Raw genomic sequence first — 14,900 nt, 5'->3', positions numbered from 1 at the left:
CAAAAACTCTCCACACAAGCATGATTAGAGAGGACGTAGCTTAATAAATAACTTAAGTAAAAACAGAACAAGTAAGATAAAGAAGAGAGGAAAAAAGTTGAAAACAAAGTTAAAGTAAGCAGGAGCGACTGGAACAGGCTGCATACACCGTGGCGCATGCGCACTACCATGAAATAAATAATAAAAATAAAAATAATAAACCGTTGTCGTAGGTGTGAATGTGAGTGTGAATGGTTGTCTGCCTCTGTGCATCAGACCTGTGATAGTCTTGTGACCTGTCCAGGGTGTACCCCGCCTCTCGCCCAATGTCAGCTGGGATAGACTCCAGCACCACCGTGACCCCGAACAGGATAAGCGGTTAAGGAAATGAATGAATGAATGACAGTAGCACGTGGCTCCTTACCTAAATGCCCTTACCTAAGTCACATTTACGTAACACGTTCAACAGCTTGATGAACTCATCAGTGTTATGAATACCCGGTCTGAAAAGGGCTTAAGTTCTCCCTAGCGTATTTAAAGTTATCACCACTTATTGTAATAACACCACAGAGCTCTTAATGCAGATAGATGAGTCAGACATCATGAATGCATTCAGACCATGTATCCTTCTCACTGTGGTTTGGTGTGCAGCATTTTGACCATTACATCTCATCTTAATGCCTCATAGAATTTGTTTGGTAACTGTAGCACATATCTTTTCTGATCACAGAGACTGGGACGATCCCCGACTCTTCACTCTGACTGCGCTGAGGAGAAGAGGTTTCCCACCAGAGGCCATCAACAACTTCTGTGCACGGGTATGCAGAACGGACAGAAGGATGAAAGGCTGGATGGAGGACCTAGTAATTAAATGCTGTTGTGTAATGATATGTTACATCCGTTGGCAGGTCGGAGTCACAGTTTCCCAGACGACGACAGAGCCCCACCTCCTGGAGTCGTGTGTGAGGGACGTGCTGAACGACACGGCACCCAGAGCCATGGCTGTGCTGGAACCACTCAAAGTCACCATAACCAACCTTTCTGAGAGCTCAAAGGTTTGTTCCAAATGTACACATTAAACTGCTCCCTGAGGACTTGTAACGTCCTGTATATTTGCACAGGATATTTATCATCACAGGCACTGAATCTTCCTGCTGTCTTCCTTTTCTGTCTCAGTCAGATGTGCGAGTACCAGACTTCCCTGCCAACGAGGCCAAGGGTAGCCACACAGTCCCATTTACACGGACAGTCTTTATTGAACAGAGTGACTTCAGAGAGGTAAGAGAGAACCATCCCCCACCGCCCAAAAAATAAATCTGACAGTATAAGTAACACACTGTCTTCGAGCAGTTTAAATATGATGATGTCTCCTTTCCTTTTGCAGGTGATGGAGAAGGGCTACAAGCGTCTGACCCCAGAACAGCCTGTAGGTTTGAGGCATGCTGGTTACGTCATCTCTGTCCAGAGGGTCATCAAGGTAAGACTTGTTTCAAGATGCAGTCAGACCAGAATTGCTAGGTGAAATTAACTTGTCAGGAGGTGAGAATCAGGCAGGACAGGAGCGCTAAGTGTAAACCACAGGAACCAGCATGGCCAGCGGGCTACCAGCAGTTAAATTAATTAACACTTTCCTAATCAGATGCTAAGGCTTGCTGAGGGTGTGTGAATGAGAGGCACACTGTGAAGCACTTTGGGTAAAAGTGCTATTGCAATGCAGTTTGTTTTATGCCGTCCAACTAATGTTTGATAGTTTCCCCGGAGCTTATTACACTGAAATGTCAACACAATCTGTGATCTTGGTATCATACGTCCTCAGCAGTGTTTGCTTCCCTCTGTGGATGGTACTATTTTACACAACCCACTGGTCCATGTCATCACAGCATGTTCTGCTTACCTTGTCTTTCAGGATGCTCAGGGTAAAGTAGTGGAGCTGGAGGTGAGCTGTTGCAGTTCTGAGACAGCAGAGAAACCAAAGGCCTTCATCCACTGGGTCAGCCAGCCGTTGGCGTGTGAAGTGCGCCTTTATGAGCGACTGTAAGTCACAAATATCACTCACTCTCATTCACAGTCAATACTCCACGTAGAAAACTCACTTAAAGGTACGCTATGCAGGAATTGTCGGTTACTGTTTGTAAGCAGTGTTGCCAGCAAAAATCGATCCAAGATTCAGGTTTCGCCTCGCTATGTTTGCAATTTTGGCACATAGCTTCCTCTTGGATGCTTGCTGATTACAGTCTGGCACAATATAACTACCTTTTTGTAAAGTCCCGACCTTACCTGCGCACTGCACCCAGGAACATTTTGACCACAGCAAAATACTAAGAAAACACAGGCAGAGTCTCTGCAGATAAACACAGCGCCACACACTTCTAGTGCATCGCACGTAATGATTGAGAGGGATTCTTTCTGTATGAGTCTATACATTGTTTCAGAAAATCCTGCATAGTGTATGTAATGGAAAATACAGCCTGATAAAGCCTGATCCTTTGAGCGACCTGATGTTCTGGCACAGTGGTTTTCAAACTTTTTGTGCCCAAGGCACACCAAAGGGCGAGCCAAAATCTCAGGGCACACCTATAGAGTGCCAAAGTCACGCCCCTTCGGGTGAAGCTCATGGGACCTTAGATCGGAAAAAATATGAATGGCAGTGAATGAGGAGAGAAATACTATCTTTTGTTCCCGTTTGAGTTGCGACATGAAATCTAAATATGTTGTTAATGAATTTAAAACATACATTTTAAGGTCAAGAAAGTCATACTTTGTGGTAAAACTGTTGAGATATAAGCTTTTTAATTAGAAAGACTCAAGAGTACACAGGAGGAGGTCGCGTATGTGACGTCATAGCTTTCGCTCGCTTCCTGCAGCTTGGCCTCCCCGCTGAAATTCCACTGTTTATGATTAATCGATTTATGATTGAAGATGTCTGTGTGTTTTGTTCCAGGCTGCAGTCACTCCAAGCTGCAGGAAGCGAACAAAAGCTATGACGTCACATACGCGACCGCCTCCTGTGTAGTTTTTCTAATTACATTTTTTTCAAAAGCTTATATCTCAACAGTTTTACCACAAAGTATGACTTTCTTGACCTTAAAATTTATGTTTTAAATTCATTAACGACATATTTGGATTTCATGTTACAACTCAAACGGGGCCAAAAGATAATATTTCTCTCCTCATTCACTGCCATTCATATTTTTTCCAATCTAAGGTCCCATGAGCTTCACCGGAAGGGGCGTGACTTTGGCACTCTATATCTGTGATCAAAATAGCTTCTATAGGGACGTCGGTGGCTTAGTTGAAAGAGCAGGCGCCCCATGTACAAGGCTGTTGCCACAGTGGGGAAAAATTTAAAAAAAAAAAACAAAACCCAATAGCTTCTATAAAGTGTGTTATCGCTCTTATCATGACATAAGACAATAAAAAAGAGAAAAAATAAGACAGGTAGCTTTCGTGATACTGTCTACTGACTCTTTTCTTAGGACTCTTCGCTGGTGCTTTGTTGTCATTTGCTCCATACAATGAAGTGATCCATTGTCTCACTCATGGTTTTTCCTTCCTTTGTCAAATGTCATCACCCCTCACACTAGCTGCCAATCAGGGATTTTGATGTGTCACACACGTAGAATTCCTATGCAGGAAGGCCAACAAATAGGTTCCCCATGAAGGTTTTTTAAATTAAATTAAAGTACATTTTTCAGCTAGAGTTTGCCTCTTTATTATGAAATGGGTGTGCGCAACATACTGATACAGTCATTTCATAAATGTTTGTATCTGCCCAGTTGAATATTTCCATAACAATGTGTGGATATCACAAAATTCCATGGCACACCATTTGAGAACCACTGTTCTGGCATATAGCCACAGTGTACTCATTAAGCAAGTGTGCAGTGTTTGCTTAAAGCTCATCAGCATGGACAGGACTCTGTATCAAAGATGCAGCAGCAGACTTTTTGCTTCCTTTGACAAGTTGCAGTCACCTATGTCACAGGTGACCTCGCTACAACTCTATTGGAGTCTTACTAGGACAAGGGGAGGTTGTCCATCTCGGGCAGAGACTCTGTTAAAGGTTGACTGTACCTGCTTGCAAGCGTGATAATAAAAATCAGACAGACACTCTTTGTTTGTGAGCCTTTATTACAGAAATGTCCACCACAGTGTACCTGTAACCAAAACGTCTGTTTCTGTAGATTCCTGCACAAACATCCAGAGGATCCGTCTGAAGTGCCCAATGGCTTCCTGAGTGACATCAATCCTGTGAGTTTTAACTGCACTCCTGTGACAGAAGTCCTGTTTACATCAGCTGAGACATTTCAGCAGGCGTAGTGATTGTTAAACATGCTTTCTCCTTTTCGTCGTTTAGAATTCCCTGCATGTGATCAGCAGTGCCTTAGTGGATACCTCAGTGAAGGGAGCAAAAGTTTTTGACAAATTCCAGTTTGAGAGAGTCGGCTACTTCTCCATGGATCCCGACAGCACCGCAGATAAGGTACAGCAAGACCAAATAACTCAGGAAGGCTTGTGTTTTATTTTAAGCTCATTCAAGAAATGATTTGTATATTGATTTGTAACTGTAATCTTTCTTTCCCCGCAGCTCATCTTCAACAGAACAGTCACCCTCAAAGAAGACCCAGGAAAGATCTGATTGACTTGAGGTCAAGCTGCACTTCCTGCTTCCCAAGAGCCCACAGAAACATGTCCAAATTGTTTGCATCACTTGAAGTGTAATATCAGCGAGGGCACAGACTGCTCATTCTGAGATTGACTCAGAATCAGATACTGTAATAATTACAAGTCCATATTTTTTAACTGCGGTTCTCTTTCATAGATCTGACTGAAATTGGAAAATATAATTCTATGTCTTAACTGTGAAAACAAAATTACTACAGTGTCACTGTGCTCAATCTCAACCTCGGTCAGCCAGTGCCAGAGTCCTGTCGACTCTTTTCTAATCTGCTGCATTAATATTCACTTGCAGTGTTTCTTCTTTGTTGAATGTATGCAACTCTGTTTACTGTTCAACAGTGACCTCATGTAAGGTGACTTCACATTGGCTCTCAGCTGGTGTTACACGAAGGAGATGCTCTCAAATGCCATTCATGAATTTCTTACAAAGGTGGTAGATCACTGCCAAACCATCATGTGTGTGTTTTTTGTAAGACTCAGAGGGATGTACATGTGTCCTTTTGACAGGAGACAATAAATAATATGAAAAAAATCTGCAATGTCTGTGTTAATAAACTGAAGTTTCTGAGGCTGATGTCAATGTTCTACCAGTCATATTTGAGATCATGATATGTTTACTGTCACAATCAAAGTCAAATGTTTGACTTAGTGTATGATGATCATTTGGTAACTATTATTGGTGCCTTCACTTAGTATTAAGTGTAAGGGTGTATACTGTACATGCAGTGTTTGGGAAGCTACTTTGAAAGCATAGCTTCACACTGGAAGAAGTTGAAGTACAGCAAAGCTACCCTCAGGAGAAATCTAGACTTCAAAAAGGTAGTTTCAACTTTTATAAATTATCAAATTGTCAATGTACGTGTGATTAAGAAAACAAACAAAAAAAAGTCACATGCCAGCAAAAAATGCCACCTGATAAGAGTCTATTGCAAAAACTGCCCCCTTGATCACAGGTCATACACAAACCAGAAAGATAAAAATCCCCCACTATTCATGGCAGAGTGAAGGAATGTCCATGCCTTCCAGAAACTATAGTCCAGGTGGAGGTGATTGCACCATGCAGGATTAACCAGTCGGTCAGGTAGCTTCTGAAATAGCATGCAACAACTTCTCTGAACCTTTGTTAATAAACAGCAATAACCAAAAGCCTACTTATGATGACTGGTTGTGGTCAAAGGGGGTTTAATTACAGTAAAGAAACAATGGTAAAAATAAATAAATAAATCATTACTTTTTTTGGCCCAAAACTGTTTATTTCAGTAATTTACCAGGCTACATGAACATCGACAAAAAGGGTTAATTTATAATAAAACTTAAGTTAAAAGCCTAGTCCCAATTAAACATCCCACCCCTTTTTACTAGCCTGGTGTGGCTGTGACATTTTGACAAATAAATGCCTGTCTCAATTAGATGCTCGATCTGGTTGCCAAGCAGTTCTTTTTTTTTCACTTTTTAAGGGAGTCTTCAGATGTATAAAACTGGGTCGTTGGCTCCCTCAAATTATATGTCCATTCCTCAATTACCCTGTAAGTTATTCATATTCCTGTTGTCCATAAGAGTCCTTAGATCTTGGGGCGGCTGTAGCTCAGAGGTAGAGCGGGTTCAATCCCCAGCTCCTCCAGTCTGCATGTAGAAGCACCCTTGAGCAAGAGACTGAATGATTCCCAATGATACACTCCATGAGTGTGAATGTGTGTGTGAATGGGTGAATGTGACTCGGTAGTGTAAAAAGCGCTTTGACTGCTCGGATGACTAGAAAGGTGCTATAGACAAATGCAGGTCCATTTACCATCAAAAGGGCTGTCTGTTGGAGCTAGATCAGATTAATGATTCATATCTGATACATTACCATGTTTTTATGGTTTGAATACATAATGTGAGCGTATATCCTGATCTTTGCTGAGCAACAGTTTGTGTAAAAGGAATTAAAGGCCTGTCCCAAATATAGGCCTGTTGATTTCAGTGACTTAAGTAAATAATAGCCTGGGCTATTAATTACAGTTCTACGGTAACTACCTGAATCACTATGAAAATATGAATGTAGCTGAACTACCAGCAAGCTACTGCAAAATGTGGTTTAACTACCAGTTTAATTACATGTAGTCCACTGCTCCCATGACCTCACCAGTAGAGAATGTCACTGATGATGTCACTAAGAAAAGTCTAATAAATGTAGGAAACAATAGGATATTGTGGGGGTGTCAAACTCATTTTAGTTCATGACCCACATATAACCCAACTTGATCTAAAGTGGGCCAGACCACTGAAACCACTGCATAGTCACCTATAAAAAACAACAGCTCCAATTTTCCCCTTTCTTTTCCTGTAAACAAACACAAGTACAGTCTGTAAACATTAATCCTTTTATGAAACACATGAACAGCCTGAGATGCAATTTCAATGTCTCAGTTTTCCCATATTCAGTCAGTCTACCTCTCAGTCATATCACATTTTTTTTACACAGATTTTTGCACTGAAGCTGTTGATAGACAATATTTTGCACAATGTTTGATATCTGTACATATTTAGTGTTTTTTTTCCCCCCACAGAACTATTTTCTGGTCAGGGTGGAAAGGCCTCTAAAGCAACTACTCACTATTTAACTTGCTCCTAAAACCTTGCTCCTCTCAGCCTTAGTCATCCAGTGGGCCGAATTGGACCCTTTGGTGGACCAGTTCTCGCCCACATGTCATATGTTTGACACCCCCGCACTAAATTCTTATTCAAGATCAGAGCTGTATCATGTTATAAAAACAGAAACAAACCAAAGCTACTGATCATGTTATTAATGCAATTTGCAACACAAGTTTCTGTGGCTAATTTGGCAGGCTTGTCAAACATTATGATCTTAAATCAGGCTCATATTGACAGAGTAAATAATATTGGAGCAATAAAAAAGGATGAAGTGTTTAGTTTTACAATGGAAAAGTAAAGAAAATGCATGGTTTGGGTTTGAAAAAATCGTATAAATGGATATTAATTTGTGAAAGAGAAATATATACCCCCTCCTTTAATTTTACTGATGAGCAAGAGAAAGTGAAAATAATTACTCAAGCAGATATCAGGGCCAAACAGAGCAGTGTGGGGAAATGCAGACCATGCTGAAATGTAGTGCGTGGGAATTAACCCTCAACTGCCCAGAGCTCCTCGAGCACCACCCAAATATTCAGCGCATCTCTTCGGGACCACCTTAAAAGATTCAGAAGTCAGTGAACCACTAGGAGCGTCTGTCTGGCATAACACGGTGTTTAAGGTGGACTGACATCTACCTGATCTTGACGGCTGCTCTCCCTGCGTGTGTCGCCTTTAACGGACCATCCTGCGAGTGCGTATTACCGCGAGATCACGTGGGGGAAACACCGCGATAGCACGCCAGAGTTACAAATCGCCTGCCTATTGGTCTGAGGATAGTGTTGTAAGATGGCGCCCAGCGAAATATGAGTGTTTGAGAAAAAGAAAAACTACAGCTGGCCATCTAACGAAAATTAAGAGAAATAGAGAGTACGGCAGCCACACGGAGGCGTGAATAGCACTTCGCTTTCCGGTTCGTTAGAAGAGGAGCGCTGTTTCAAGGGCAGAGAAGCGGTTGTGGGTGGCTCGAGCCTCGGCCCGTTTGAGGAAGAGAGGTAGCTAGCTAACGCGCCTGCTAACGTTAGCCTGTTAGCTTTGAAGATAACAGAAAAAATGTAGTCGGTGTAACGTTACCGACAGGAGGGCTACCGGTTTTCTGGTGCTCACTGTTATGTACCACCTGCTACGTAGCTGTTGTGTTATTGTTTGTGCACATGGTCGCGTTATTACGCTTTGCTAAACACAGCTGTGGCTGGACATTATTTGCAAACAACACGCGGCTAGTAAACGTTAGCCGTGTACCTGGCTAACCTAGCTTGTTGTGTAATCAGCTGTTAGATTAGCTGCTGTAGAGCCAATGCACCGTGCACACAATCCTAACTTCACTGTGCAAAGCTTGCATGTTTCCATTATGCAGCACTTTCCATCGCTGCTTTGAACACTGACTGCATCGGATTTGGAAAGTGGCCGCGCTTTTGTCCCTGCTCGTACACAGTCAGATAGAGTTAACCCTTTCGTATTACCATCTGTCTGCAGTGCCACTGGACAGTGATCTGTGGGTCAGTTGTAAACATTGTGCAGTCAGCGCAGCGTGTTCGTCTTTTAATTGTCTGACTCCTTTCTTTTTTACATGCCGTAATAGTGTTCACATGGTAATTGAAATGTGATAAATTTAGGCCTTTACTAATAGAGTTAAAAACTGTAACCAAGTCTGCAACATATATAAAACAATCCTAAATGAATTCTGCCTTTTCCTCAGATCCTCCCCAGAGAAAAAGACCCAGTCAGCAGCAATGAATAACTCCCTGGATGGCACAGGCTCCTATGAGGAGCTTGTGAGGCAGAAAGCTCGGAGCATCCCTCAGCATCGCATGAAGGAGTTCCTGGAGTCCTTGGCCAGCAAAGGCCCAGATGCCTTGCAGGAGTTCAGCCAGCAAGGCGGAGATACTACGACCACTACCACCACTATGGTCTACCAACAAGAGGCTAACTGTATCTACACAGACAGCACAGAGGTGGCAGGATCATTGTTGGAGTTGGCTTGTCCGGTAAATCAGTGCACTAAAATAGTCACAAGGCAGTATGTTAAAGAGCTCTGTTGTTTAAATGAAGCTCTCTGACAGACTCTGTCATCTGATGCAGGTTCAGGTGCAGGTTCAGCCGCAGCAGCAACAGATACAGGAGTCCACGTCTCAGCAGCAGTCTGTACAACAGAATGCAGAGCAACAGATTGTGCAGGTGTGTCTCTTGTTATTGAACCTTTGTGTTGTGTTTATCACACCTGTCCTGTTCCCTTTAATCATTGGTTGACTAACTTTGGCACATAATGTCTGTTTTCAGGTGCAGATCCAGGGCCAGCAGCAAGGTCAGATGCTGGGTCAGGTCCTCCAAGTGCCCTCTGGGTCCCATCAACAGCTTCAAGGTGTGACCACTGCACAGTTGATTCAGCCTGGCGAACTCACCGAGGAGCAGCACCAACAGGTACACATAAACACGCACAGCCTCAACATCATGGAAGAATTACAATTTTTGTTATTAGTGAGAGTGTGAATTTATTTACCGTTATCATCTCCCTCCCATGTGTTTTAGCTGCAAGCCCAGCTGGTGGCAGCTGTTGCAGGAGGACAGCAGATTCAGATCCAAACAGTGGGGGCTCTCTCTCCCACCCAGCAGCAGGACAGTGTTGAGAGGAGGGTGCTGGGCACTACCGTTGCCACATCACAGGGAGCAGGTGTCCTCCAGCCAGCCAAGAAGCGCAAAGTTGATATGCCCATCACTGTGTCCTACGCCTTGCCTGGTCAGCAAGTAGCCACAGTCCTGGCTATCCCTCAGGGACAGGGCCAGCAGCAAAGTTACGTGTCCCTGCGGCCGGACCTCCTAACTGTGGACAGCTCCCACCTTTACAGTGCCACAGGCACTATCACCAGTCCCACAGGGGAGACCTGGACAATCCCGGTCTATTCTGCTCCTGCAGGTTCCGGAGGCCGTGAGCAGGTCACGCACATTGCCATCCCCCAGGAGGCCTATGGGACAGTGCAGGTTGCAGGGACAAACACTACAACAATGACTACAATGCCAACACAAGTTACAGTTGAAAATGACAAGCTGAAAAGTCAAAGTCAAACAGTGCAGGCTGTTTCCAGCATAACAAGCTCCGGGGGAATGGGAGGCCAGGAAGAAGTGGTGCACACACTGGCTGCAAACACACTGTTCCCTGCCCAGCTGATGAACGGAAACATCCATATCCCAGTGGCAGTACAGGGCTATTCCAATGCTACACAGTCGCTTATCTGGGATCCACAGCAGCAGGTGCTGCACACACAGGGGCTGTCAGGGCAGGATGCGCAGCAGCTGCAGGTACTAACATAGGTGTTATGTTGCTATGTTGATTTTTCATTTACATACATTTAGATACAAATATAGGCGTGTCTTTCTTGTTTGCAGGAGGTAACAGTGTTGGTGTGTTTGTTTCTGTGCAGGGTCAGACAGTGGTAGCAGAGGTAGATGGTCAAGGTCAGCAGCAGGTGCAGGTGCAGGAGCTGCTGCTTCCTGCCACTCTGAAGCCAGAGGAGGGGCTGGAGGTGTGGGGGCTTTGGGCTCAGCGGAAAAACGCAGAGTTGGAAAAATCAGACAAGAATAAACTGGCACCGATTGGCCGTAAGTGCATATACACAATGTTTATTATAGTGTTAAGACAGTAATTAGTTATTGATGCAAATGTTGCCAAATTGCCATTCTCTCTTCTCTTTCACCACAATCACTGGTTTGTGTGTGTGTTTTTTAGGACGCCAGGCACTGCGTTTCCAGGAGGACTTGGTGTCCTGTGCGGTAGCTGAGCTCTGCATGGGTCTCTCTTTGATGACAACAGAGGCTCGGGGGCTTGAAGGGGAGACTTATGAAGCTGATGTTCTCTACTATGTATTTCTGTGCATACAAAAAGTAAGCTCACTCTGCACACAAACACACACACACTCCATTCAACATCTGTTCATCTTTTTTGGAACTTCGTTTTGATGTTGAAACAGTGTTTGACCGATATTTCTGTCTCCTTTTTCCTGCAGTATCTGTTTGATAATGGTCGTGTGGACGACGTTTTCTCAGATCAGTACTACACTCGCTTTGCTCACAGTTTGCACCAGATCCTGGAGCCTTGGAGACCATCTATTCATCCGCTAGGTGTGGACAAAGTTTTCCAAATCTTGGGTGTGCATGCAATATGTGTTGATGCTCTCTAATCAACTTATATTACCTCAGATGCAGGGCTCAGTAGTGAATACGCAAACCTACCAAGCTAAGGGTGTCACCAAAGTTTCTGCCTCCTCTCATTTAATCAGATATGTGTATTTTCATGATACAGCTGCACATTGTCAGTGTAGCCCAACACAGGCTAATATTAAAATGAAGTTAGGTAGATTGCTTTACAGTAAGAACGCATTGCCTGTAGTATCCCATGTTGTTTTCTGTGCTGTACATTGGGAGATAAGTGTCCGTCTTTTTGCCCAAAAATGTAAGCCACAACTTCTGCTGCTTCTTTCACTGAATCAGAGCAGTGGCAGATCTGTAAGATGTTCATTTTAAAGCTAATTTTATTTGCTGACACACTGTCACTATAGATATTAGTTGAAGCTGCTGAGTTAATTTGTTTGCATCAGTCTTTGGTTATGTTCAGAGTAAAATGAAAAATACTGAGAAAGGCAGACCTGTGGTTGGTTAATTTAGAGGCCCAACCAGTATATATTTTTTACATTTAATTTTTACTATTATTATTATTTATTTGTCGTTAAGAGTTTAAGAATGTGACATATATTAAAGTGAGTATTTTCAGTTTTGTAGCCTATCAAAATTGAAACTAGAGGTTTTATTACTTGTGTGTTTAAAAGCACCAACATAGAAAACTGCAGGTCCTAGTCTTGACTTGTCTCAGCTAGCCAAAAAGCAGCTCTCCTAGAATTACAGGGCTTTGCAGAATGATGTTGTGATAGCAGTTGTCATTGGTGAAACGTTACAGATGAAATGGTAATTTGCTTCTAAACAAAAGATTGTGCATTACTTGCCTAATTTGATAAACTGCAAGGTCTTCATAATCTGCTCTTTACTTCTTCTACCAGGTTATATCATCCCCAGTCATGTGACGGAGGAGATGCTGTGGGAATGTAAACAGCTGGGAGCTCATTCTCCCTCGACGCTGCTCACAACTTTAATGTTCTTCAACACCAAGTGAGTTGAACAGCGTTTCCTTCAGGCATCACGCTTGAATGAGTTTTCTATAGTGCTTACTCGACATGCAGCATTACTGTCTGTTATTTACCTCTTTACATAAGGGTGAATCCTCATTTGGACACATGTAATTCCCAATTCAAATATCAGCAGAAAAACAAATCTACACAAGACACTTTTATTCTCTCTCTTCTCTGCTTTTATGTGGTCACCAATCAACACACACTGACCAAATCTGTTAACATATATACTGTATATCTTTTTACAGGTATTTCCACCTGAAGACAGTGGATCAGCATCTAAAAGTGGCCTTTTCTAAAGTGCTGAGACACACCAGGAAGAGTCCCAACAACCCCAAAGACAAGAGCACCAGCATCCGATACCTTAAGTCAACAGAGAGGTTCATAGGACAGAAAGGTACGAGTGCTTCAGACCTAGAGTTTAACTGCTTTGGTTCAAATCAGGGACTAATTTTGTTACAAAGTTGCATAATTGCCTAGAGTCGGTTCCTTTTTTTAACGGCTCCATTTACAAGCGGACCAGATCAAATGCCTTGTGCGAGAAAGCTGCTCTTGATTGGTCAGAATTTCCATGCGGGGAAAATCCAGGAAGTAAACAAAACGTTNCATGTGACTGCAGTTGGTTCAGATCAAGGTCTGAACACGTTCTCACCACAAATGAACCGCACCAGAGTTGCAGTTGGTTCAGATCAAGGTCTGAACACGTTCTCACCACAAATGAACCGCACCAGAGTTCGTTTTTAACCGGACCGAGACCACCTCTTCAGGAAGGTCTCAGTCCGGTTGTTTTGGTGCGCACCCGAGTGTGATTGCTGTGTTCACACCTGCCCAAACGAACTGTGCTTAGGGGGCAAACAAACTTGAGTTCAATTGAACCGAACCAAACAGGGCAGGTGTGAAAGCACCCGAAGAGTGTATGAATTGTATTTGTGCTGTGGTGCCTGAGAGGAAACCTTGTATTAGGGGTGAATAATATTTTCTGTACTGTATATTTCAGTCACAGATGACATGTACTCAGAGCAGCTGGAGGACCCAGATAACCCCCTGCGATGTCCCATCAAGCTTTACGATTTCTACCTCTTCAAATGGTAAATATACACATGTTTTCTGAGTCTGAGTTTTTAATCAGGAAATTTGACTTTAAACCAAAAGATTAATCTGCTATTTCAACACCTATGGCAGTGTGTCATTAGTGAGAAGAAAACTGCCTCTTTTTGCGAGCATGTAGTGTTTGTCACTGTGGCCAAGGTTAGGGTGATCAATTCATGAGAGCCAGAGTTTCTCTTTTGAGGTGCTGCTACATTTTAAATAAAACTCTTGTGTTTGTTATTGACATGGGTTACGGAGAACACGTTGCACTTAAGTGTTCAAGTGGTTAAACTTGTGAAAACACTGTTGCTAGGCAACTGACAAAAACATGGCTGCTTTATAATAACTCCTCACTTTTTCCCTCTTAAAACAGTGAATGATTTTTTTGTGTTTTCTGCCTCTTAATAATTTGTTCAGGGATAAAGGCAACTAACTTCTTTGGCCTCAGCTGTCTATAAAAATGTCAGCGTCCTTCACAACTTGTGAATAGGAAGAAAAAGGTTAAAAAAAAAAAAAAAAAAATAGGTATATGTCCCCAAAGGGAAACTGGTTTGCAGCGTGGGCACAGAATTGCACAGCATGATCACATTTAACATATAAAAACATGCACTGCAGTGCGCTGTAGTCCACACGTGGCACACACCCAATACCAGTGACAAAGGGCAGGGAAACATCAATTGTTAGATGCTTTGTGATTCTCTCTTGAAAGATTATGTCTCAATGCAGAAAATTCAGTAATCAGAAATGTCCTTATATTTGTGATTCGAGACCATGATCAAATTGTATGAAGCACAAACATTACATACACAGTATAAATGACAGAACAATGGCAAACAGCTTGATTGGAGAACAAATGTTACTTAACATTTTCCCCGTCAGAGTATTGTTTTTAAGTTGCCAGCCACCACCAGCATTTTCAATCATATTCATTAATCTTTAAAGACCCACAGAATGGTTTGTTTTATGAATATATAAACAGCATATACATGAAACTAAAAGAAGGGAAGCTTTCTGACATAAATGATTGAAAATGTCATCAGTGGCGGGGAAAGTGTTAAACAAAGGAAGGACATTCTTTAAAAAAGCACCCAGCCTACAAATCAGTTTTGGCTTATCTGATTAATTGAAACACAGATGGACAATTTAAATAATACTTTGGCCAATACCTTTCTCTATAATTCATTAAGCTTACAGTCGTTTCAGATTTCCTTCATTTTCAGGCTGGTTTTGTGGATTTGGAGCTAAATGTTGTGCCTGGGGCACGTCGTGTATTGATGATACTCGTTACCTGGAGAGGTTGGAAAAGTTTCTTCCCTGTTCCAAAACCAAAATCAAACCCTGAAA

The 14,900-nt window shown here is 42.6% G+C and overlaps 2 protein-coding genes across 2 annotated transcripts in view; both read left to right on the top strand.

Moving 5' to 3' along the window:
* Positions 1-5,893, top strand: part of qars1 (glutaminyl-tRNA synthetase 1) — a 12,813-nt gene extending 6,920 nt beyond the window's left edge. The window contains exons 16-23 of the mRNA XM_050063891.1: positions 710-797; positions 888-1,034; positions 1,156-1,257; positions 1,364-1,456; positions 1,886-2,013; positions 4,164-4,230; positions 4,337-4,462; positions 4,568-5,893. Of these exons, the coding sequence (XP_049919848.1) occupies positions 710-797; positions 888-1,034; positions 1,156-1,257; positions 1,364-1,456; positions 1,886-2,013; positions 4,164-4,230; positions 4,337-4,462; positions 4,568-4,618 (802 nt within the window). The 3' untranslated portion in view covers positions 4,619-5,893. The remainder of the gene's footprint in view (positions 1-709; positions 798-887; positions 1,035-1,155; positions 1,258-1,363; positions 1,457-1,885; positions 2,014-4,163; positions 4,231-4,336; positions 4,463-4,567) is intronic.
* A 2,151-nt stretch (positions 5,894-8,044) lies between these two features.
* Positions 8,045-14,900, top strand: part of LOC126402165 (transcriptional regulator QRICH1-like) — an 8,918-nt gene continuing 2,062 nt past the window's right edge. The window contains exons 1-11 of the mRNA XM_050063892.1: positions 8,045-8,285; positions 8,990-9,278; positions 9,373-9,468; positions 9,571-9,711; positions 9,820-10,587; positions 10,710-10,887; positions 11,015-11,169; positions 11,292-11,406; positions 12,339-12,447; positions 12,716-12,864; positions 13,465-13,555. Of these exons, the coding sequence (XP_049919849.1) occupies positions 9,024-9,278; positions 9,373-9,468; positions 9,571-9,711; positions 9,820-10,587; positions 10,710-10,887; positions 11,015-11,169; positions 11,292-11,406; positions 12,339-12,447; positions 12,716-12,864; positions 13,465-13,555 (2,057 nt within the window). The 5' untranslated portion in view covers positions 8,045-8,285; positions 8,990-9,023. The remainder of the gene's footprint in view (positions 8,286-8,989; positions 9,279-9,372; positions 9,469-9,570; positions 9,712-9,819; positions 10,588-10,709; positions 10,888-11,014; positions 11,170-11,291; positions 11,407-12,338; positions 12,448-12,715; positions 12,865-13,464; positions 13,556-14,900) is intronic.

This window comes from Epinephelus moara, chromosome 16 (assembly GCF_006386435.1).
Source record: "Epinephelus moara isolate mb chromosome 16, YSFRI_EMoa_1.0, whole genome shotgun sequence".
In the NCBI taxonomy this organism is placed as follows: Eukaryota; Metazoa; Chordata; class Actinopteri; order Perciformes; family Serranidae; genus Epinephelus; species Epinephelus moara.
The sequence above is the reverse complement of the archived record's forward strand: the minus strand, read 5'-3'. Positions and strand labels throughout refer to the sequence as shown.